The sequence below is a fragment of the Natrix helvetica genome (assembly GCF_964273705.1).
Source record: "Natrix helvetica genome assembly, chromosome: 2".
Classification (NCBI taxonomy): domain Eukaryota; kingdom Metazoa; phylum Chordata; class Lepidosauria; order Squamata; family Natricidae; genus Natrix; species Natrix helvetica.
In genome coordinates, this window is record NC_138552.1 from 279,456,874 (window position 1) to 279,481,736 (window position 24,863).

At 42.4% G+C, this 24,863-nt stretch overlaps 1 protein-coding gene across 6 annotated transcripts in view; it reads left to right on the forward strand.

Moving 5' to 3' along the window:
- CUX1 (cut like homeobox 1) overlaps positions 1-24,863 on the forward strand; it is a 376,350-nt gene that overhangs the window by 265,952 nt on the left and 85,535 nt on the right. For 4 of the 6 annotated variants that reach the window (XR_014174281.1, XM_081940389.1, XM_081940392.1 and 1 more), the window contains 4 exons: positions 4,891-4,992; positions 6,796-7,625; positions 9,850-10,015; positions 12,327-12,383. The exons of 1 other annotated variant lie outside the window; for it this stretch is intronic. Coding sequence is in view for 4 of the 5 variants with exons in the window: in XM_081940389.1 (XP_081796515.1) it covers positions 4,891-4,992; positions 6,796-7,625; positions 9,850-10,015; positions 12,327-12,383 (1,155 nt within the window). In the remaining variant the exon portion in view is untranslated. The remainder of the gene's footprint in view (positions 1-4,890; positions 4,993-6,795; positions 7,626-9,849; positions 10,016-12,326; positions 12,384-24,863) is intronic. One more of the 6 variants, XM_081940391.1, reaches the window with a different exon arrangement.

Here is a 24,863-nt window from a genome sequence, read left to right on the forward strand (position 1 = left end):
TGTCCTACAGGCTTTGACTTCCGCGCCCTTTGAACCTATGAGATCCACTTCTTTGAAACTGTTGTCCTTTAAAACGCTGTTTTTGGTGGCTGTAACCTCAATCAGACGTATTTCTGATTTAGCTGCTCTTTCAGTCAGGCATGACTTGTGCATGTTCCATCCAGACCGAGTTGTCTTAAGACTGGACCCGACATTCATACTGAAGGTCAATAGCTGTTTCCACCGAGGTCAGGAGTTCACCTTATTTGATTTCTGTCCGTCTCCCCGTCACGAGAGGGAGCGCAAGTGGCACACTCTTGACGTACGTCGTGCCCTCAAGATCTACATCGACCGCACCGCCTCGTTACGCCACTCAGAAGCTTTCACCAGGCCTCCTTGGGTACCAAAGCTTCATCGTCTAGTCTGGGGTGCTGGATAAGAGCCTGTATTAAACTGTCTTATGAACTTCAATCCATACAGGTCCCTGCAAACATTACAGCTCACTCTACACGCAGCGCTGCAACATCTGCGGCTTGGTCCACTCAAGCCACCTTGGACAAAGTCTGCTGGGCGGCCACCTGGGTGTCTCCCACAGTTTCATACATCATTACAAGTTGGACAAGTACGCGTCGGCTGACGTGGCTTTTGGGCGCAGGGTACTTTAATAAGTGCTTGTGCCCTAACGGACCTTTTTTTACAATTTCCCACCCTAGTGGACAGCCCAGTTCTTTGGTACGTCCCAGTCTGGCTGCTGTCTCTACGATAAGAGGAAAATGGGTGTTGGTTCTTACCTGATACGCTCATTTTCTGGTAGAGACAGCAGCCAGTCCCGCCCTGGTATGGGTCACGCGAGAGAATTCCTTGTGCAGAGGAGAGAGATACAGTGACTATGGACTTTCACTTTTTGCTCACAATTCTTACTTGAGTCTATAGTTTTCCTTCATCTGAAACTGGGGAGGAGCCACAAGGGCCCAATGACATCATAAGTGTAGACTCAGTCCGATTGGTTAATGGACGGAGCATACCCAGTCTGGCTGCTGTCTCGTCTCTACCAGAAAATGAGCATATCAGGTAAGAACCAATGCCCATTCTCTCTTGGTGCGGTTCTTAGTCTGTAAAGGAAAATCGGACAGGATACTCTGGAAGGTGCCTTCAATGGACTGTTCTTAAACAGTCGTGACACGGTGTACTGAGGCCTGGTGGGGATGAAGCTGTTTAAATACTAAGGAAAATAGTTATATAAATTGTTAGGTTATTAACCAAAATAAAGTCACCTTTGTGCCTGCTAGCTCTATTTCAGATTTCTTTTAAACTCAGGATAATTGCCTTAAATACTTAAAAACTGGGTAATGAAGGCACATAGGAATTTGGAACTTTTAAACACATCCCTCTTTTATGTTCAGTGTCTCGTTTTAATTAAATGATAAAACAAGGAGTTGACTAATGTCTGGAGGGAAATTAATTTCTCTGAGTGTTAGGATTGTCCTTCTGCCTCTTAAAGACTGCATGAACAGAGGGATAGAATCAAGACCACATCAAGTGCTAATACCACTTTATGATGCCTTGGTGAGGCCACACTTGGAATACTGCATCCACTTTTGGTCACCACGATGTAGAAAAGATGTGGAGACTCTAGAAAGAGTGCAGAGAAGAGCAACAAAGATGATTGGGGGACTGGAGGCTAAAACATATGAAGAACGGTTGCAGGAACTGGGTATGTCTAGTCTTATGAAAAGAAGGGCTACGGGTGACATGATAGCAGTGTTCCAATATCTCAGGGGTTTCCACAAAGAAGAAGGTGTCAAGCTATCCTCCAAAGCACCTGAGGGCAGGACAAGAAGCAATGGGTGGAAACTAATCAAGGAGAAAAGCAACCTAGAACTAAGAAGAAATTTCCTGACAGTTAGAACAATTAATCAGTGGGACAATTTGCCTCCAGAAGTTGTGAATGCTCCAACATTGGAAGTTTTTAAGAAGATATTAGATAAACATTTGTCTACAGTGGTGTAGGGTTTCCTCCCTAAGCAGGGAGTTGGACTAGAAGACCTCTAAGGTCCCTTCCAGCTTTGTTAAATTATTAAAGGCTGCTATTTCAATAAACTTGAACTTGCAGTTGAATGCCTCCCAGGAGCAGAATTTAAAAGGCACAAGAAGAGACAGATGGCCAACCTTCTACAACTAGAGAGGCTATTCTGAAGCTTTTCTGCAGCTCTTCAAAGAAGATGGGGTTCAGAAGCGTTTGCCCCTCTCCTAGTATTTTTGATTATATAGGAAGAGGCATTTGTGACTATGAGTTTTTAATAGTTTCAGTTAATTGTTTATTCTGGGTGAGTACCGTGTATCCTGAATCCCAATGATTTTGCAGGGACTTTTTAATTGGTTGTGTTTTTTGAACTTGGGGCCATAATAGAATTACGCTAACCTACATAGAGAAGAACAGTTCCTTCTGACATGTTGCTGTAGCTCACCGGTCATGGACCTCTTACGGAAACTGTTCATTGTTTTGTTCTTGGAAAAATGATTTTAAGGAAAGTAATGTTCCGGCATAGCCTTAGGGTCTTTGATAGTTGTTATTGTTGTTAGTTGCAAAGTCGTGTCTAACCCATTACGACCCCTTGGACAATGTTCCTCCAATGTCCTCTACAATCCTCTGGAGTCCATTTAAGCTTAGGCCTACTGCTTCGGTGACTCCATTCAGCCATCTCATTCTCTGTCGTCCCCTTCTTCTTTTTCCCTCCATCTTTCCCAGATCAGGCTCTTCTCCAGTGACTCCTTCTTTCTCATTAGGTGGCCAAAGTACTTGAGTTTCCTCTTCAGGATCTGGCCTTCTAAAGAGCAGTCAGGGTTGATCTCCTCTAGGACTGACCGATTTGATCGCCTTGCAGTCCAAGGGACTCGCAGGAGTCTTCTCCAGCACCCTAGTTCAGAGGCCTCAATTCTTTGGTACTCAGCCTTCCTTATAGTCCAACTTCCACAGCCATACATTGCAACTGAGAAAACCATAGCCTTGAATATACACACTTTTGTTGACAGGATGATGTCTCTGCTTTAGATTTGCCATAGTTTTCCTCCCCAGGAGCAATTGATAGTAGAATTGGGAATTTGAATCTTCACTCACCTGCATCTTTGACTCGTGTTACACACCAGTCTTCCTAAATAGCCCATGTACTGTATATAAAAGTCCTGAATTCACAGATGGATGCTAGGTCAGCAGAAGCCAGGTAGATCTTGTTACTCTAATATTTCCATCCGTTTCAGGGATGTGTGCAAAGCTGAAAATTCTGATGAATGAATGATGCCGCTATTAATTGAGTGGGTGGGGAAAGGAGCCAATTGGATTTTTCTATCTACAGCCTTTGGACAATGGGAGGCACTTGGTAATTAAGGATTATAGGCAGGACTCCCCATTAAAGTACATTTGGTCTGCTTCCATTGAACTTTCAGTCTTTTAAAAGCGAGCACTGAGCTATATCTTGTTTAAAGGAAGATTTGAATGCTGTTTAGGCATATTGCCAATTTGGAAAATGACCAAAATAATTCAAATGAACTGCCCCCCTCCATTACACGCTCCTTATGTCTGTGTGTGTGTGTGTGTGTTTTAATTCATGTTTACAGAACTTCATTATATTTGGATATATTTTGCTTTTTTAATGTTTAGCAGATTTTCTTTTTTAAAAAAAACCATGGAAAAAGGAAAAAAAAGTCTTGCACATTATGTTCGGGAACTGTTTGTGCTTTGGATGGAACTGGTCCATCAACTTTCAAGAGCAGTCTATATAAAATATTGCTTGATATCCTTGCAAAGGTTTGCTGCTAACAAATGTTGCCATGTTATCTTACATTTGCTGTGAGTTCGATGAGGCAAAACACACATTAGTGGAGTACTTAGAGCACCAGGTCCTGGCTCTTATGCCCAGAAAATCCACAGAAAAGAAGCAAAGGGGTGGGTGGGTGGGGAATCCAGAAAAAACTGCTGCTTAGAGGAAATAAAATCAGTCTAGTTAAGGCAGCTCAATAATGCATGACACCAACTTCTGAACCATGGTTTACAAATCATGATACTGGTTAATAGCAATGGCACTTAGACTTATATACCGCTTCACAGTACTTTTACAGCACTCTCTAAGCAGACTTTACAGAGTCAGCCTATTGCCTCCCCCCCAACAAACTGGGTCCTCATTTTACCCACTTGGAAGGATGGAAGTCTGAGTCAACCTTGAGCCTGGTGAGATTCAATCTGCCAAATTACAGACAGACAGCAGTCAGCAGAAGTAGCCTGCAGTACTACACTCTAACCACTGTGCCACCGAGGCTCTCTAATGCTATCCACATGGTACCAAATCTATACTTAAGATTTTATCCCCAAGTTGCTTTTTCAAAAGGCAACTGGACTTTAGTTTTCCTTGAAGACGTTTCACTTCTCAGACATTTCGCTCTGAAGAAGTTTATTGGATAAGAAGCGAAACGTCTTCAAGGAAAAGCAAAGAAATCCAGTTGCCTTTGGGACAACCATGACCCAGATGACTGACAATCTCCATAGACCCTTAGGCTCAATGTATGAAAGCAATGTATCAGTCAGATGTATGATCTCTTTGTTGGTCCAGTATCCAGACAAAGCAATTCACTTCTCTTTTGTATTCTTTTTGAAGTAATTGTGATTGTGAAGGATTGCGAGATGTGACTGGGGACAGAAGCAGGAACAAACTAAAAGGGCAGATGTTTGAAATTCTAAATAGCTGCAAAACTAGTAGAAGGCAGGTAAAATAGAGCTACAGCTGTTGATTTTATTCATTGGTTCATCTTCTTGTAGTTTTCGATGGAGTAATTCACTGAGTCAAGCCACCAGCTTGCGGCTTAGAAAATCAATGCTCGGAAGGTTGCTCAACAATTGATCATTTCTCCTCTCTTCAGGTAACATTACCACAAGAATCCGAGCTACAGAAGTTGGCTCTGATGAAGCTATCAAATCCATTCTGGAGCAAGCAAAAAGGGAACTGCAGGTACAGAAAACAGGTAGGAGAACGTTGCTGTGCTGGCCTTTGAAGTTCAGGTTAACATGGAAACAGTTGTAAGTGCTTATGAGAAAACAAGTGACCTTGGGACGTGGTTTACTTCAGCAAATTCCATTGCTAAAGGCTTACAGCTTAAAGTGTGTTGGGTCTTCCTTTATCTCAAGAAAATGTGGTGTGTTATGATACCTCAAACAGGATGAACTTAAGGATGAAATGTATTAATACAAAAACATCCATAACAGGCAAATTTGGTGGATATTTCTAAAACATGAAGTTCTCACCAAAACAGTTTCCTTCTGAAGTTGGGGGGGGGGCGTAGTCTTAAATGGGAAGTTTGCACGTCTCCCCAAGATTTGGGCAGGATAGAAGCTACAATAAGTAAGAATATGTGGACCTGTAAACTCAAAACATACTATTATACCATAGATGGCTAACCTTTTGGTCGTTGCATGCTGAAAGCCCGCACCCATAATGCAATGTGCATGTGACACACACACACCGTGTGCACCCCTCTCCCTGCGCATGCACGCATGACACACACCCCATGTCCCATTTTGGGCCTAGTAGGACTCCCTGCAACCTCCTGGGACCAAAAATGAGCCACCCCCTGCGCTCCCCTCCATTCCCCACGCGTGCCCGTCCCTCCATCCCTCATGCGTGCAAGCACACGCACTTCTCCTGCATGGGGCCCCCTGCACGCATGCGTGGCAGAGACCCAAAAATTAGCTGGCTGGCAGGAGGCAATGGAGCCGAGCTGGGGCAACGGTGCGCGTGCCCGCAGAGAGGGCTCTGCATGCCACCAGTGGCACATGTGCCCCAGGTTCGCCATCACGGCCATATAGAAAATACTGGCAAGGGTGGCTAAAACAGTCCTAAATGTACAGGGAAATGAACTAGGATAGAAAATTGCCATCACAGTGGGCAGGAGAACAGATAATAATAATACAATTAATGTAGCCAAGACACAGATCCAGTGAACAGAAGAGATGGGGTAAAACAGATTGGTCCAGATTAAAAATGTGCAATAAGGAGAAAGATGTGTCCTAGTGTGCTGAAAGCATTTATATACTGAATGGATGGGCTGGAAATGTCAGTTCATTGAGCATTTTTCCTTTTTCTTTGTGGTCTACATCTGACTCAGGAATATTCTCCTGATCTTATAGCTTGTGATGTGGATGACATCACAATAAGTATCCAAGAATACACCTGCTTACTGACTTAGTAACAAACTGCTTCAGAATCAAGGAATGTTTTTTTTTTCCTATTTTATATTAATTGGCACAATTGCAAGTAAGAAATGAATGTGATCACCGGCGGTTGCTTAACTATATCCCATTTTATTAAGGAGGCAGCAGTTTTGGGATAGCTTGGAATGTGTGCTTTGTTTTCTGTTTCACTTTGTTTTAGTATTGTAGTGCTTTTTATGAGGATATTTCTTTTTTCATTTTCTTGGGCAATAAATATTTACATTTAATAATAGTTGACATTTGTTGAGGCATAAAAATGTAAGAAAACGTGCTTTTCCTGGTAAATTTCAGGATTCTAATAAAGATTTTGATATGGAGGAGTTTTCACCCTTATTATTTTTCAGGATCTTTGTAAGACCGAGCCGTAAATGTCGTTTCTTTTGTATTTTTTAAACAAATTTCCGAACCAGTAACCTTTATTAGTAAAGGATACATCTGGCACAGACGTCTTTTGAAACATGAGTGGTGAGGGAAAGAAGAGCTTATAACTGACGCTTGGAGAAATGAATGAGGTGATCTACTGTATCTCATCAGCCATTGTTTTCTTATTTTTGCAGCTGAGCCGGCTCAGCCACCTTCCACGTCAACCAGCAGAAGTTCCGACGATGCTATTCACTCCATTTTGCAACAGGCTCGGCGAGAGATGGAAGCCCAGCAGGCTGCCCTTGAACCTGCCTTAAAAGCCACCCCTCTGTCCCAAGCCGAAATGTCCATCTTATCCTCAAAACTGATCCCCACGCCTGCCGTTTCTTCAGTTTCTAGTTACTCCCCCCTGGCTCTGTCCTTGAAGAAGCACTCGTCCTCCGTGGATTCCGCTGTGTCTTCCCTACAGACTGTCCCCGGTCTCAAGAAGGAAGCCCAAGAGGCCTCCCTTCTGGACCTCCACGGGATGCCTGACTCAGCACAAGGTGTACTGAGGCATGTTAAAAATGAACTGGGACGCAGTGGGGTATGGAAGGACCATTGGTGGAATACTGTGCAACCCGACCGAAGGAACACAGCTCCTCCGGAAGAGCCCAAAATGGAGGAAAGCACCAGTGGGAAAGAGAAGGCCAGCAGCCAATCTCGTTCAGACCGTAACCAGCAACTCCAAGGGCCCTCCTCTTCGGAATATTGGAAAGAGTGGCCCAACGCAGAATCTCCCTATTCTCAGAGCTCTGAACTGAGTGTGACAGGGGCAAGTCGCAGTGAGACACCCCAAAACAGTCCCCTCCCTTCTTCCCCCATTGTTCCTTTATCGAAGCCATCGAAGCCTTCCGTTCCTCCATTGACCCCCGAGCAGTATGAGATTTACATGTACCAAGAAGTGGATACGATAGATCTAACCCGTCAGGTCAAAGAGAAGCTAGCAAAAAACGGCATCTGCCAAAGGATATTTGGGGAAAAGGTAAGGCTCTCAAGTGGTGGTTTCTGTATCAGTCATCAACATCTGACAGCAGTGGGTTAAGATTGACATAAAAATGGAAATGGCTAGTTTATATAGGCAGTCCTTGACTTACAACCACAATTGAGCCCAAACTTTCTGTGGCTAGATGAGACATTTATTAACTTGAGTTTGGCCCCCTTTTTACAACCTTTCGTGGCACAGTTGTTAAGTGAACCACTGTAGTTGTCAACTTACTAAAACGGTTGTTAAGTGAATATGGCTTCCCCCTTGAGGTTCCTTGTCGGAAGGTTGTAAAAAGGGATGACATGACCCCAGGACACTGCAACCGTCATAAATATGAATCAATTACCAAGCGCCTTAATATTGTTCACGTGACACATAAGTATGAAAAGCGTTCATACATCACTTTTTTCAAGTGCTGTTGTAACTCTGAATGGTCCCTAAACGAACTGTTGCAAGTCAAGGATTACCTGTATTTGTTAATTAGAATAATTCAGTCGTCACCCTTTAAGACCTGGGGAAGCTTGGAATTGGTGTTTTTTTTTAAAGAAGCGAACTAAAAGCAGATAATGATGTTTTAGGTCTCCAGATTCAAGATTAAGATATTAGCATTATTCTTCCCACCACCACCACTCAAGCAGTGCCCACAATTCCATATGCTCACATGCCTGCAGAACAGAATAGATAAATACAGAAATAGATGGGGCTATCAACATCTTGAACGTCCCCTTAGAAGAAGGAATTTGTTACAACTTGCATTTTTGCACAAGAAGCAAAACCTGCTGAGATTCCTTCTGCAGAGCTATGAAAGATGGGGGAGTCCTACCACTTAAGCATATGGCCACTCTGATGAGCAGGCTAGTATGGGATTGCGGGGATTATCACAGGGTAGAGCAGTGTTTCTCAACCGCGTGAACTTTAAGGCGTGTGGACTTCAACTCCCAGAATTCCTCAGCCAGCCTGGCTGGAGGAATGCTGGGAGTTGAAGCCTACACAAATTAAAATTTCTGATATTGCGCAACACTGTCTCTGTTCCTGTGTGGTGTGTTGGAGACAGGTGAAAGACGTACATATGTTGCCACCTTGAGTGATTGCAGGACTAGAATATCAGTGCAAACCTACCCTGTTTCCCTGAAAATAAGACTTCCCCGGATAATAAGTCCAGTTGGGCTTTTGAGCGCATGCACTAAAATAAGCCCTCCCTGAAAATATTGCACCAGAGCAGCAGCCCCAGGGGACCATGCTTGCCTCCTCCTGCACCTCAAAAATAATAAGATCTCCCCCAAAATAAGGCCAAGCGCTTATTTTGGGAGTCAAAAGAAAATAAGACCCTGTCTTATTTTCAGGGAAACAGGATAGGTAGCCCTGAATGATATCATCTGGCAGTTTGGGGTGCATAGATGTGTCCATTGCTTTTAAAACAGCAATGAGAGATACAGCAAGAAACTCAACCTGGTAAATTGGTGTTATCTAACCTAAGATGGGCTGGAGATGATGATTTAATGCGTGGCTTCTTTCACTGTCCACCTTTTTTCATCGTACCAAAGTTAACTCCTTGACATTCCCCCTGTCCTTTTCGGAATGCTTTCTTTCTTTGGTATTCTTGTATGTGAAATGGATGAAGTCAAAATCCCATGAGTAAGCATATCATGGAGATAGTCTTGAGTACAATGGAAAGGCCATTTCATTCCATTTTCAGCTTCTCCTCTTTCCAGTAAAAAAAAGGGGGCTCAGAGAAACTCAAAAGTAACAAGTTTTAGTTTAAAAAAAAGTTTAAAAGCACCAATAAAGAAACATAAACAAACCATCTCCTCTATCCTATAACATGCTAAAACAAAAGTCGGCAGAAATGAGCTGTAATGATTTGCACTAGACTCCATGCTTTCCTTCAGATCACTCAACAGTAGGAAATATTAAAATGCTTTTTGGAAAATTAATTGGAAAAGAAAATGTGGCCGAGGAGAACTGAGCATGAATTTATTGAGGAAAGCAGCTATGAAAGCTCTAGGACTGAGAAGGCACATCATTGCCAGTTCAGTGGATCTAGAATTCCAGGCCTGAGTAAATCCTTATAGATCTTTTTCTTGTTGCTGCTGTTTAATGCCTGTGCTAAAGAGAGCATAAGAACTATCATGAAAATGAGTAAAGACCAGTGTAATCAAACAACTGATTTTCCCATTGTAATGAGGCTAATTCTGCTTCTTCCGTGGTTGTTTCCTGCTAGGTGCTGGGTCTTTCCCAGGGCAGCGTCAGCGACATGCTGTCTCGGCCAAAGCCATGGAGCAAGTTGACACAGAAGGGGCGTGAGCCATTCATTCGTATGCAGCTGTGGCTAAATGGCGAACTCGGACAGGGAGTCCTGCCATCTCAAGGGCAACCCCAAGGCCAAGGTAAAGGAACAAACTGTACTGGGCTTCAGATCCCACCATGTTCTCCTTCATTTTCTTTTTTTAACCTTTCATTTAGAGTACTTTTTCTCAACCTCTACTATTTTAAGATGTGTGGACTCCAACTGACTAAGGAATTGTGGGAGTCCACCCATCTCATACTTGATTTAGAGGATCCATTAGTCCCCGGCCTGTACTTTAAAGTCCTAGACTTCTCAATTCCTTACACAGACAAGGCAATTCTTTTATTTTTCGAGGGGAATGAGGGCAAGGGTCTGTGGAACCCATAAATGGGGTAAAAACAGCTTAAAATTTTGTGAACCCCATAAACTTACGATCACATAAGCATTTTATCATTGATTTATTATTGATTTGTTTTATTTATATCTCTCCAATAAGTACTCATGAAATCAAGCCCACTTAGGTAACACAAACTATTGCTGTTGTTGTAAAGCACCGACACAGCTACTGCCCTGGGAATTTGGGATATCAGTTGCATCAGACATTGGAAAGGGCTCTGATTATCCCAGTTGATCTTTATTTGAATCCGCTGTATCCCAAAACAGACCAAAGTTGTTGTTGCCTCTAGAAACTACATTAAGGCAGGAGGTGTTTCCCCTTAAAATACTTAAAAATACAAACCAAACTTCTTGGGGAAGTTCTGAAAGATTTCGGGACAGTTGAAAGTAGCTTACATTCAGAAAACTCTTAAGGTTGCATTCTTCTTTATCATGCTTCTCAATGCTGGGACTTCTTGGAAACCTTAAAGCTTGCTGGGAACTCAGATCACAACACTCCCCACCCTTTAACCCAGTGTTTCTCAAACTTGGCGACTTTAAGTCCTGTGGACTTCAACTCCCAGCATAGCTGGCTGGGGAATTCTGGGAGTTGAAGTCCACAGGACTTAAAGTTGCCAAGTTTGAGAAACACTGCTTTAACCCTTTCCCTTTCTTTCAACCTGCAAAGTGAATCTTTGGTGTTTGTTAAATAATTAATTATTATTATTATTATTATTATTATTAATAATAATAATAATAATAATAATAATAATAATAATAATAATAATAATAATAATAATAATAATAATAATAATGAATTGGGCTGTGGGAGGTCTTTCTTTTAATAGCAATAGCACTTAAACTTATGATGCCGCTTCATAGTGCTTTTACAGCCCTTTCTAAGCGGTTTACAGAGTCAGCCTATTGCCCCCAACAATTTTGGGTCCTCATTTTACCCACCTCGGAAGGATGGAAGGCTGAGTCAACCTTGAGCCTGGTGAGATTCGAACTGCCAAATTACAGGCAGCAGAAGTAGCCTGCAGTACTGCACTCTAACCATTGCGCCACCGCAGCTCTAATGAAGAAAGCTCTTCAATTAAGAACTAACGTAAAATAGCTTGATTTTCCTTCCTCCCCAAACGGACCCCTATATATCTGTAAAAGAAGATTTTTGTCAGGTGCTCAAAATGGATGTGATTTTAAATTGGATCTGATTTAATTTGGATCTTTTCTAATTAAGTCAAAAATCTACTGTCACATTTCTAGTAACATCATCGTGAAGAATAAATAGATAAGGCCTAGAGATTATTTTGCAGATCATCCTCATCCAAAGCCACATTCTCTCTCTTTTGCCAAAATTGGGGAATCTGTATTTGTGTGTGTGTGTGTGCGTGCTTAAAGAGGCCTTGAGGTAACCATTAGTGTAAAGTATCCGGTTGCCTAAAATCCTGACATTTGTACATGAAACTTAGAAACCTACATTCTATGCTATTACAGAGCATCCAGACATGAGAGTTTACATGGTGCGAGTGTGAGAAACTGGACAACTAGGACAAAAAACAAAGAAACAACCAAGGATGTTGGGGCTACCTAGAGTTCCTTAGTCATAGTTTGTCCATGACTGTCATGGGTATATCCAAACCTTGGAAAAATCAGTAGAGAGCTCTGCATAGACTCAATCCTGCCTCTTTGCTTCAATGTAAAGGGGAAGCACAGGAGATTATCACCGGAACCAGACTAATAAAATAAGAAATCTGGATAGATCCAAATTTAATGTTCTGTGGGGAATTAACTAGATTTCTATTGTTACCAAAATCCCATCAGTCACAGCCATTTTGGCCAACAATCAAGGGGTATGAGAACTTGCAATCTGGCGCACCAGAGATTTGCCACTCCTGATACTTTAAAAAAGATGGAGACCAGGTGGTTTTACTATGCTGCTTTGCTTTGATCAGCCGTTTACTGGGACTTGCTTTGCTTTCAAATTGTATCTTCTCTCATATCTCTTTCTTATCATCCTCCTTTTTTTTCTCCAGTCCTTCACTCTGTGTCATTACTGCAAGACTCTCTTCAGCAGGGATGTGCAAGCTCAGGTAATCAGCTGCTTCTTTATGACATCTGTTGCTTTGTTGTGGTACATGTTTCTCTTTCTAACGGAACAGGTGTACCTGTGATGGTGGTGGTGGGTAAACTTCTATTTATTTCTGATGTGTTAGAAAGCTGCTTTCCTGTTCCTGGAATTATTTGTACTTATTTAAATTACCAGGTTTAACCCTTTGCCCTTTTCTTGTTGTGTACCTTGATTTCCAATGTCTAAATCTAGAAAAGAGCAACCTATAACTTGCCACAATATCTAAAACTTTGCAAAACATTTTTATAAATTAACATTCTACAGACAGTCTCTAGAATACGGGTGTCAAACTCATGACATCAAGTTGTCACGTGACATAGCCTGACTTTCCCCCCCCCTTTGCTAAACCAAGGGTGGGCTTGGCCAGCATGTGACGCAACCAGCTCGCGGGGCGCAGGTTTTGACACCCCTGTTCTAGAATAACACTTTAAGACTCCTAAGGGTGTTTATGAGAATTTAGGGCACTAAATAAATAGTTATGTAGCCAGAAGAAAGAAAAATGAGATTTTTAAAAAAATTTCCTCCTCATTTTTGATTTTTTATGAAGTTTACATATTGATTCCCTTCTGATTTCTTACGCTTCAACAACTTTTGTATATCTTTGCTTCTTTAGCCTCCAAATTATTGGAATTCAGCTTTCTGGTTTTATCGTAGATTCATTAAACTGAGCTTATGAGGTTTCCAGCAAAATTAACTGGAAGAGTCATTGTAACAAAAGAAAGTTTTTATAGATGTGTGCTCAACAGCATTTATTTAACACATTGATGAGTTCCTCTTCAAAAATTTCCAAAACGATATATAGCAACTAGAAAAGGATATCGATTGAAGGCTGCAATTTTAGTCATATATTCCTGTCTAATGTTGATTTTGCTACCTTTCGCGTTGCTGTGGAAAATAGGAGCACGGGGCGGTGTTGGAAGCCCTGAATTCTGAGATTAAGTCTCTCTTTTCAAACAAATATCCCACTAACTTGCATGAACTAAAAACAAAACACACAAAAAAAGTGAAGTTTTTGCAGTAAAAAGACAAAATGCTGAAGGACAGTGGTGCAGAGGGGAAGGGAAAAGCAAGAAACCAATTTGTGAAGGTCAGAATGAGACATTTAGTAGAAAAGTGGCTTTACTTCTTAACGATCAGCTGAACTTTGCTGGTGGCCTTGCTGGGATAGAGTTGCAATTGAGGAAAACTCTCTGCCGCATCCAACAACCGGAGTCTCCTTGCCAAGACATTCTACTGGGAGGCAAAAAGAGCAGCCGCCTCCAGACTCGGAGATGAGTGCAAAATCTGCTTCTCCGCAGGCTCAAGACAACTGTTGATTGGAAACAAGTGTTCCCTTTGATAGGGAGAGAAGAAGCAGCCTCTTGGCAATTGCTGTTACACATCCTTTGATGAATGCAGCCAAGGCTGCCTTTCTCTCCCATAGTGTTCCAAAAGATGAGAGAAGATATGCCTCCATCTTTGGATTAGAAGCCCTCAAAGGCACCTGGGTGGCCACTGTGAAAACAGGGTTTCCTGGATTGCCCATTAACTTAACTGAATACTGTAATGAGATTTCGTTTTCAAGCATGTTTTAAGACTTGTTTATTTAACAAGCCATAGAGCAGTGATGGCTAATCTTTTTTTGTCCTTGCGTACCCACACCCATAATGCAATGCGTCGGCGGCACACACCCCCATGGGCCCCACCTTCTTCAGATGTGCACACGACACCCCTGCACTCCCCCCTGTGGCCCATTTTGGGCCTAGCAGGCCTCCCTGAAGCCTCCTGGGACAAAAAATGGGGCACAGGGTGCCCTCCCTGCACTCTCCCCCCCCCTTATGCATGTGCACGCATCTCCTGCATGCGCGGCAGAGATCCAAAAATCAGCTGGTGGGCAGGGAGGCGTGATCCCTCATCAGAGCCTTCCCCAGACTCCAGGACTGGCCCATGTTCCTCCCCAACCTCCTCACTGAATCTGCTGCTAGCTCCACTGGCCACTGGCAGGCCATAACAAGACCAATGCATGCCTGAAAATTGAAATCCCCAGCTGCATCTGATAGAGGGACACACGTGTCCTGGCCTACAAAGTCAATAGACACCTAAAATAATTCTTATTTTTATTTCAAAACTATTTTTCACTCTGTGGGATGGAGGGAATACTTGATTTGGTTTCATGGGGAGGAGGGTGAGATAGAGAGAGAGATTTTATTGTGCCTATGGGCTTGCTGAAAGTAGCCTAGCCCTCTCATTTCTATTCTTTCTGATGGGGTGTGAGTGCAAACCCATTGTCTAGGAGTGATACCCATAAGGGTTTCCCTGGGTTTGAAATAGGAACTCTTCATCCGTGGATACAGTTCGGGGCTTCTCATGAGACTTGCAAATGCTTACAATTTTTCCTGGGTATCATTTATCATTTCAGGCTTTATGGGGCTTAGAATTGGTGTAATTGTCAAGGGAAGGGGTTGGAGAATCTAATTAAAGAGATTTTAAAATTAAAATCACCTGTGAGATCACTTGTACTGCACAACTGGACATGGCCTCTTCTGGTGATTAATTGAACTCCTCTAATATCACAGGGAAGAGGGTCGGGTGGCAAGGTCATTGGCTGCCACTGGCTGGATTGCTCGGTTTCTGGCAAAGGACTAAAGGGAAAAGAAATGCCCGATTAAGGAAGCGGACAGCTGGAAAGGAGAGAGATGGAGAGGAATTTGGGAGAGCAAATAGTGCTGATCCGTGCAGGAAGGCAAATGGAGAGGAGAAGGCAAAATGATATGATTAGGTCAGAAAGAAAGAGGAGGCACAGGGCCAAGACCTCTAAAGGCAAGAAACCACAGATTTGATTTTAAGTAACTGGCTAAATTACTGGCTGCAAGCTTGTAGTCACTTCATATAATGCATTTAAGCCACAAATGTTGTAAAGAAAAGTTCTTTCTCCAAAAAAAACATTTATTTGGGGAACGGTAGTTCATCTAACAGTTATTCTGTTAACCATCTTCTCTTTCCCACACAGCCTGGTGGAGGTCTTTGCTTCTCCACTGGTTGTTTTGTAGACCAAAAGCTGTGAAATCCTTTCCCACGAGACTTGTATAAGGCACAGAAGGTCAAAACCCTTCGCCTATGAAACTGCTGCCTTATGCACGAAGGTTGAAGTATGATTGGTCCTAGCCAGTGCATGATTTACGATAGGGGCATGCAATCTTCTAGGGCCTGAAGGCCGTACTTGGCCTTCTAATAGCATGCTGGGGCTGTACTACAGAAACTGGGAAGGACCAGAACAAAAACTAGATTAAATTAAATTGACATTATAATTAATCTAACTAAAATATGTAGTTAACACTTGTGTGTTTAATCATTGCCCTTTTTGTTACATCAATTGTATAAGTTGACACAAATTTATGAAGGGCTCTCAGAACTACAGACAGATCTTGGGTGGGGACACAAATTGGATACTCAGCTTTAACGCTCCTGAGAATAGTGAACCTAAGAGTTGGGAAAGTGTTCCACTGAGATTGTTGTGGAATTCTGAGTAAACAAACAACATGCTTGAAAGCCTTTGAAATCAATCTAGCATCTAAATGATGACACAGGGAATGGCCTCTGATGCAAACCATTGCAGTGATGTAGCTTGGCCCAGAAATAAGCTGCCCATAGAGCAGACCTGGGCATTTTATGGCCCACAGCCACATCTGGCCCATGAATAGTCCCTGTCCAGCCCATGGTGGTGTGGGAGCAGTGGGGGCCCTCCACAAGAGTCCCAGTGCCTCATGTGGCCACTTGGGAAAGTTAATTGCTCAGGCCTGCTTTAAGAGTATCTTGGTTCTAGCAGTAGCATTTAGCAATAGCACTTATATACCGCTTCATAGTGTTTTACAGCCCTCTAAGTGATTAACAGAATCAGCATATTGCCCATCAAAAATCTGGGTCCTCAATTTACCGACACCAGAAGGATGGAAGGCTGAGTCAACCTTGAGCCTGGTGAGATTCGATCTGCTAAACTGCTGGCAGCTGGTGATCAGCAGAAGTAGCTTGCAGTACTGCACTCTAACCACTGCGGCTCATTCTAAACTCATTTAGAGCTTGAAATACGAAATCCAGCTACATACACCTTTTCTTTCGCGCCTCTCATTTGCTCCCACAACCACCTAGAGGCCTTTGCATTCTTTTCCTATGGTCCGTAATTCTTGCAACCTAAGACAGCCGTTCCCAAGAACTTCCCACGTGTTCTATGCTTCCTCAAATGTACATAATAGTTTTCCAAGCATATCTAAACACAAATGCATGATGTAGTCGATTTTTGCTGAGAGAGCAAGGTTCAAGTTCCTTTACTTTGGTGATTTTGATCAAGTCTACCTCTTAGCCAGAGGTGGTATTCAGCCGTTTCGGACCAGTTGTCCCGAACCGGTAGTCGAAATCGTGGGTGGGCCTGCCCCCCCCCCATGCTGTCCTATTTAGGCACATTTGCAAGCCATGTGCATGCATGCAAGCCGTGCGCACTATCAAAGCACATGCACGGAAGGCAATGCTCATGCATGGACAGGGTGCGTGTGTGCTCACATTTGTGAACCAATCGGGAAAGTAAGTGAATACCATCCCTGCTCTTAGCCCCATTTCACATGAAGATTGTAAGTAGAAAAGCTAAATGGTGAGCTTGTCTAGCTAAAATACATAAAAAGACCATCTTTTCAGTGCTCTGGCTAGAAATAACCAGTGTCGAAAGTAAATGAATTGATATTTTTGGTGCATTCCTACTGGTCAGTACTGATTTGAGAAAAGCAGAAAGGGAGATGAGCTACATTGTGAACCATTGGGAAGTGGAAATAGTGTGGAAATGTCCTTATGCTCTCAGTTGACTAGTAATAATCAAGTCCCTTCAATATATAAACATCGCATATGGATATATAAATAATAAAGAAAGATATATTTAAATCCTACTGTTTCAGAGCACTAATGTAACCCGAGGTCAGGAATTCGGTTTTCTTACAAATTTGCTTTGAGTGTCCCTCACCACAAAGCAATTTTATGTCTGTGTCTTAAAAAATAAAGGATTTAGAGACCAAGCGGTATAGAGCTCCCATCAGAGTAATCCATCAAAGTTGGTGGCTGTTGAAATGAAATGAGGAAGTGAATAGAGTGAGCTATGTGGATGGCTAGTGGTGGTGGTGGGGGGAACCAGAAGCATTTCAGCATTAGGCCCTTCAGAACTACTTAGCGTTTTATTACAGTGAAGAGGGACAATCAGAGCTGCACCATTTCAAAGCAGAAACTATAGAGCTGTTGGTCCAAAAAGCTAAAGGTTCCCCTTGCACATATGTTCTAGTCGTTCCCAACTCTAGGGGGTGGTACTCATCTCCGTTTCAAAGCCAAAGAGCCAGCGCTGTCCGAAGACGTCTCTGTGGTCATGTGGCCGGCATGACTAAACGCCAAAGGCGCACCGAACGCTGTTACCTTCCCACCAAAGGTGGTTCCTATTTTTCTACTTGCATTTTTACATGCTTTTGAACTGCTAGGTTGGCAGTAGCTGGGACAAGTAACGGGAGCTCACTCCGTTAGGCAGCGCTAGGGATTCGTTGAAGTGCCAACCTTCTGATCGACAAGCTCAGTGTCTTAGCCATTGAGCTACTGCGTCCAATAGCATCTATAACATCTACCTTCAGAAAAAAGATCATATTAAAAAAAAAGACAAGAAAAGAAAAAAAATGAGGTTGTATTAAGAACAAGAGGCAAAGTTATCATTCTTTTCTCTTCACCCCCTACCATTGTTCTTCCCAGTATAATTCATTATAGATTGCTTTTTTTCCATATCTGATTTCTCTTCCCCTTTCCTTCCCCCACATCTTCCTATTTGGAACTTGGATCCTAAAAATAGTGCCAATCAACTGGCAGATGTTGCATTTGCCCTTTTGCTGAAGGGACAAGAATTAGTCTGTCAGTGGGTGCCTAAATAAAGCAGTGAAAACTGCCTTTTGCACGAAAACTTTGCAATTACTATTCTCAGAGCTTGCAGTGTTTGACTTAAAGAGAGACAGGAAAGGCCTATTCAGGAAGCAAATGTAGGGAGATGGAGAATGATCAGATATCAAACATCCAGTAGCAGATCATCACCGATTTCATTGAGATTGTAGATAAGAACATCCTGACATGTTATCTGTTGCAAGACCTGTTAATACAATCCATTCATATAGGTTATGAAGCATGCTATTGTGTCAATTTGTCTCCACAAAACCATCATGCAAATGAAAGAGGGATTAAAAATTAGCATGAATTAGAACTAGCCGTGCTCATCCTGATAACTTGCTGGGCTAAATCTCTCACAATTCCCAATCAAGCTGCCTGCGCAACACTAAAACAGAATGAATTATATATTTCTGGGTTTTTCACTTCTAGGAAAACAACAGCAAATCACCCAATTTCCTAGGTGAAGAAGTTTTTTTTCTCTTTACAGGACTGTCACATCTGTCCTGCAGAAATTTGGATGGCCATTAGATGGCAGCAAAGATACAGAGAACTCCAGCTGTTTGCTGCCATCTAATGATTTATTATTATTATTTTGCACATTAGGTATGGTATCTCGAATCAATTCCCTTAGGAATAGTGATTGTCTCAAAAATTTAAATGGTTTATTGTCAAAACAAGTACTGCATTATACAAGCCTTGTTGTCTGTCTCTCATTATATCAAAACCCAATGAAAGGGTTCTTTTTCCAATACAGTGATGAATGGTGGAGCTTCCTGATGTGATATGTTATGATGGTCCATAATCAGATGCACTGAAAAAGCATTATTCATCCATTCATAAAGCTATCGGGGTCATAAAGCCATCAGCTTCATAAATAATACAATAACTTACATTATAATCATATATGTCATAATTTAATAATTTAAATTACAATAATATAAATGATAGCTGATAAAGCTGTCAGCAAAATTGTTACACTTTTTAAGGTCTATTAAAATAGATTTCCCCCCAAAATTAAAATGAGAAGATTGTATTAAAGTTAATAAGAATGTAGTAAGGTAAAGAGGTGAGGAATTCTGCATAATTTTTCTTTTCTTTTGGGGGTATATGCAGGTGGGCTTGTCTTAAATTCAGGATTGGCTACCTTTGGGTTAAATGCAGTCCCATAGAACATATAGCTAGTATAGGAACCAGGAGTCTAGACTAAAAATGCCCACCTATATTAATCCTATTCTATAGTCTATACTAGGGATGCGGTGGCTCAGTGGATAAGACGCTGAGCTTGTCGATCAGAAAGTTTGGCAGTTCGAATCCCTAGCACTGCGTAACAGAGTGAGCTCTCGTTACTTGTCCCAGCTTCTGCCAACCTAGCAGTTTGAAAACACGTAAAAATGCAAGTACAAAAATAGGAACCACCTTTGGTGAGATGGTAACAGCGTTCCGTGCGCCTTCGGTGTTTAGTCATGCCAGCCACATGACCATGGAGACGTCTTCAGACAGCGCTGGCTCTTCGGGTTTGAAACGGAGATGAACACTGCCCCCTAGAGTCAGGAACGACTAGCACATATGTGCGAGGGGAACCTTTACCTTTACCTTATAGTCTATACTATTGTCTTGCCTTCCCCCACCCTCCTCCTCTTCCTTTCATACCTGTAATTAGATTATAGAATTGTCAGCATGGGCCTGCGTTTTTTTTTTTAAAAAATGTGTACAGTGCTCGGAAACTTTAGGTGCTATGTAAATAATAAATAGCAGTTTTAACAATGGTTTACCAGTCAGTTATCCAATGTAAGCGGGCTTGTGTGGCCTCCCATTTGTTTCAGTGCAATTTGCGCAGATCTTCCATAGAGAATTTCTCATGTTTTGATAATCTGTTCCGAGAGAATTAATTTTCTGCCACCCTCTCAACCTTTATTTATTTAAAATAAAGTTTAAAATGTGCACTAATTACCGTGTGTGTTGGGGAGGGGGTCCATGGAGAGGCAAGGGGAGAGCAAAAGAAGACAATTTTCTTTCTAATTCTTAGTAGGGGAGGGGGAGGGGGAGAGAGAAAGAGAGGGAGGGAGGGAGGGAGAGAGAGAGAGAGAGAGAAGGAATATTCATGTAGAAATTTGGGCCCTGAGCTAGGCTAACACCGGGACTCCCCAGGGACAACTGAAAGATGTTATAATCAATTACCACATCATAACACTGATCTATGATAATTACTGAGCCTTCCTCCTGAGACAGTGCAGCAGTTGGTTGGGATGCTGTTCATTCATGGTCCACTGCCTGATTAATATGCAAATAATAGGGTGATTGCATGATGAATGTGGAAAGAGAGTTGGCTGGTAGTGTGCCTACCGATGCAGGGAAATGATAAATTACTCTTTACTGACTGTCCTACATATAAGTACCCTCTTTCAACAGATTTTTTTTTAATTTTTACAAATTTTACCTTTTCAGGGAAGCAAAGCTAGTGTGTCTTTAAGGACGTGTAAAATAATGCGTCTTAATATATCTGTTAGGCTATTGGGAGGGCTGTGGAGCTAACACTGTTTTTTTCAGAACCTGGAAGGCAAGTTTATTACATTGAATGTCATAAAAGACGGTTAACGCCACTGTCCTGCGGTGAAGTGTTGGAAGTTCAGCTAAAATGGGTATGAAGCCAGAAGTGAGAGAAACGGTTTCTGTGCTGGCTGAGCATTTGTTTTGGATGCAGCAGATTCCAAGTTCAATCCCCAACAATCTCCAGTTAAATAATCTCAAATTGCAGGACTGGATAAAGTAGCGGTCTCCAAATTTCCTGGCTCGGTGGTTTGGCAGAGCTAACCGCAGCAGTGGGAGGGTTAGAGAGAATGGTTTCATACACACACCTCTTTCACAAATGCAGCTTTGTGCATGCATGTGCATGCACTCGCCCACCACTTCCGTGGCCCCGGTTTCAAATGGGGTGGAGCCCGGCAGTGGGCTGCGTACCAGGAGTTGGGAACCTGTCGTGGGATAAAGGATTCTGCTTAAGAACTTGGAAGCATTTTTTTTTAAATGAAAGAAAGTATGCTAGACTCTACACCAGGGATGTCAAACTCAAGGGCCGAGGGCCGGATGCGGCCCATGGGGTGCTTAGATCTGGCCCGCGGAGCTGCCCTGGAAACAGCGATGGACCAGCCCATGGTGCCTCTGCCAGAAAAACTGAGCCCGCGAGGGCTGCAGGCAGACTTCACGAGCTCTTTCCGTTGGCAGAGGGTTGCAATAGGCAGTCTCAGGCGGAAATGTAGCTTGGGAGCCTGGCAGAGCGCTCTGGCCACCACAGGCGCCCTCCGACACATGACATTGAGCCGGTCACGCACACCCCGGCTACCCCGAGGTCAAACACAATCCTGAAATTGAGTTTGATGCTCCTGCTCTACCCTGTGCAGTTTAAACAGTTCTCACTCTATTTAAGTAGAGTGAATCTGCTTTATATTTTTTCTTTGAGAAAAGAAGAGAATTCGGGTGAAATTCTCAAGGGAAAATTCCCATGCCATATTCTGCACTGATTTGGTTTTGACGTGACCAAGAGCATTATAAAATCACTTCTCTGATGGATAGGAAACAGAGATTTTGGCATTACTTTATGCTAGGTAAATCAATAGTTATAAAGAAGTTAGCAATGGGATTTTAGCAGAATAGACGTCTGAAGTCTTCAGAAATACCTTGGTTGGTATTAATGCCCTTAGAAAAAAAGTAGAGAAATCTATGTCCAGGCGAAGCCATCAATGTCATTGGGCGATCCTATGTCTGAAGATTGAACTGTATAGGACAGGGGTGTCCAAACTTGGGAACTTTAAGATTTGTGGACTTCAACTCCCAGAATTCCCCAGCCGGCTGGCCGGCTGGGGAATTCTGGGAGTTGAAGTCCACAAGTCTTAAAGTTCCCAAGTTTGGACACCCCTGGTATAGGAGAAGCCAGACTTAATCACTCCTAGGCTCCTCCCCTAAAGAAGCCATAATCTTGTTCTTACTTATTCCGGAGAAGGATTGCATCAAGAATATTTAGATGCAGAAACTTTCAGAAAATAGCCAAACATCTATGAATGGAGCATCCTAAAGTTATAATAGCTCTCAGTCCTCCTGGAGAGAAGAACAGTTGTTTTGCATTAAATAATTCTTAAAACCACAACATGGTGGTGCAGTCCTGGATTCTTCCATATAGATCAGGGGTGTCCAAACTTGGGAACTTTAAGACTTGTGGACTTCAACTCCCAGAATTCCCCAGCCAGCCATGCTGGCTGAGGAATTCTGGGAGTTGAAGTCCACAAGTCTTAAAGTTCCCAAGTTTGGACAGCCCTGATATAGATCATCTCTCCACCCCATCTACTCCACACATATAAACAGATTTTCAACAGTACATTTTCCTCCTTCATCTTCTCCCACACCTTGTCTCATTTGACTTTCCAAAACAACGGCATAAACCATCTTTCTTGCCTGCCACTGCTGCCTTTTCCTTACCAGATTGGATACGGACTGCAATATTTTATATGACAGTAATAAGCCTGGATTCTGAAGTGCATATGCAACTTAGGATATGCCGCCCACATTTTTGCAAGCCCAGTGGGGTTCCATGGTAAGGCTTCTTGACAGGCCGTTTCTAGAGGGAAATCGGAAAACATCAGCAAAGCATTGCTGTGCTGGTTAGATTTCTCCTCCTCCTCCCTTTAAAATATTGTAATGGGCAGAAGAAATAACATTAGGAAGGAAAAGCCACTTCCTGGTCAGATAAAAGGAGTCTGAATCGGGAGTAGAATTGTAACCTGATAAAGCATCTCATACAAGACACACACACACACACTCCAGTTCTTGCAAAGTTGAGGGAGAGGGGAAACATATTCAGATTTGCAAGATTCAGGTAAAGGTAAAGGTTCCCCTCGCACATATGTGCTATTCATTCCCGACTCTAGGGGGCTGTGCTCATCTTCCTTTCAAAGCCGAAGAGCCAGCACTGTCTGAAGACGTCTCCATGGTCTTGTGGCTGGCATGACTAAATGCCAAAGGCACACGGAATGCTGTTACCTTCCCACCAAAGGTGGTCCCTATTTTTCTACTTGCATTTTTACATGCTTTCGAACTGCTAAGTTGGCAGAAGCTGGGACAAGTAACGGGAGCTCACTCTGTTACGCGGCGCTAGGAATTTGAACCGCCGACCTTTCTGAGCGACAAGCTCAGTGTCTTAGCCACGAAGCCACTGCATCCCTGTAAGGTTCGGTTACCATAACCTTATTATATTAAAGGTAGTATTAGCCTACATGATTTTGGTTTCTTAGTTTGGTCTACCTTAAAGGGGTGACAGATACCGGCTCAACTTGCGTTTCTGAGTCAGGGACATCCATGAGTCAATCAAACCCAAGATGACTACAACTGCCCAATTCTAAATGTCTATTTATTTATTTATTTATTTCGAAAGCAATAGCCAGGGTATAGAACCTTTCTGGTACAGTTCTGAACAGTTGCTTGTCCTCTCCAGTCGGTCCTTTTCCAGCTCCCGGTATTAATTTATACATTATTTTTGGATTTGACTAGCTTGGCGTGAACCTGAAGCCTAGACCCTGGACTTAATGAGAAGTGGTCCATCAAACCCAACTGCCAGAAAAATACTGTCTGGGGCTTTGCAGGAATGTCACGGCCCAGCCTGTCATTTTGCTTCAGCAAGTTGTCCTTCCGAATGCACGTCTCGCCTTATGGCACGCCAGCAGTAAAAATGTCACTCCTGATAATTACTTTTTGGTGAAAATGCTTGCTGACTTCCTACCTTCAAGCTATTTTTTACACAGTGGGAAGATAATAAGAAATGACTTTATCCTGACTGCTCAAATGAACACTAAATGGAATTTAGGTTATTATTACTACTGAAAATCCAGTGTTGTTCACTAGAATTTAAATAGTGGCTCATATCAGCTGTAGATGGTTTGGGATAAATTGCACAATAGCTCTGCTTTTTATTCCTTTAGTTCATAGAGAAATGGCAGTTATCTCTATTTGTCTTGAAGGAAGAATGAAGAGATAGGTTTTGTGGACTGTTTTTGTCTCTCAGCGTTTTATATTGGAAATACTTAGAAGGAGAGAATATTATTCTAATATTTTTATCCTTTTTTATGCTTGCACCCTTCTGAGATGTTAAGCATGTAACACTCCAGATTCCCAACGGATTACTTGTCGGAAAAAAGTGAAGAGTGAGGAAACATTATTTTAGTAACCTTAAAAGAGCTTTTCCCATTTATAGATTGTCCTTGACTTATGACTACAATTGAGCCCCAAATTTCCATTGCTAAGCAAGACAGTTGTTGAATGACTTGTGCCCAGTTTTTACAATCTTTTCGCCACAGTTCTTAAGTGAATCATTCCATTTGTTAAGTGAATCATCCAGTTATTAAATGTCTAAGGAGATTCTCAGTCATCCAGGTCCTGGTTATCCTGAGGTGTTTTTTTTCCACGGGCAATTGGACTTTCTTTGTTTTTCCTTGAAGATGTTTCGCTTCTCATCCAAAAAGCC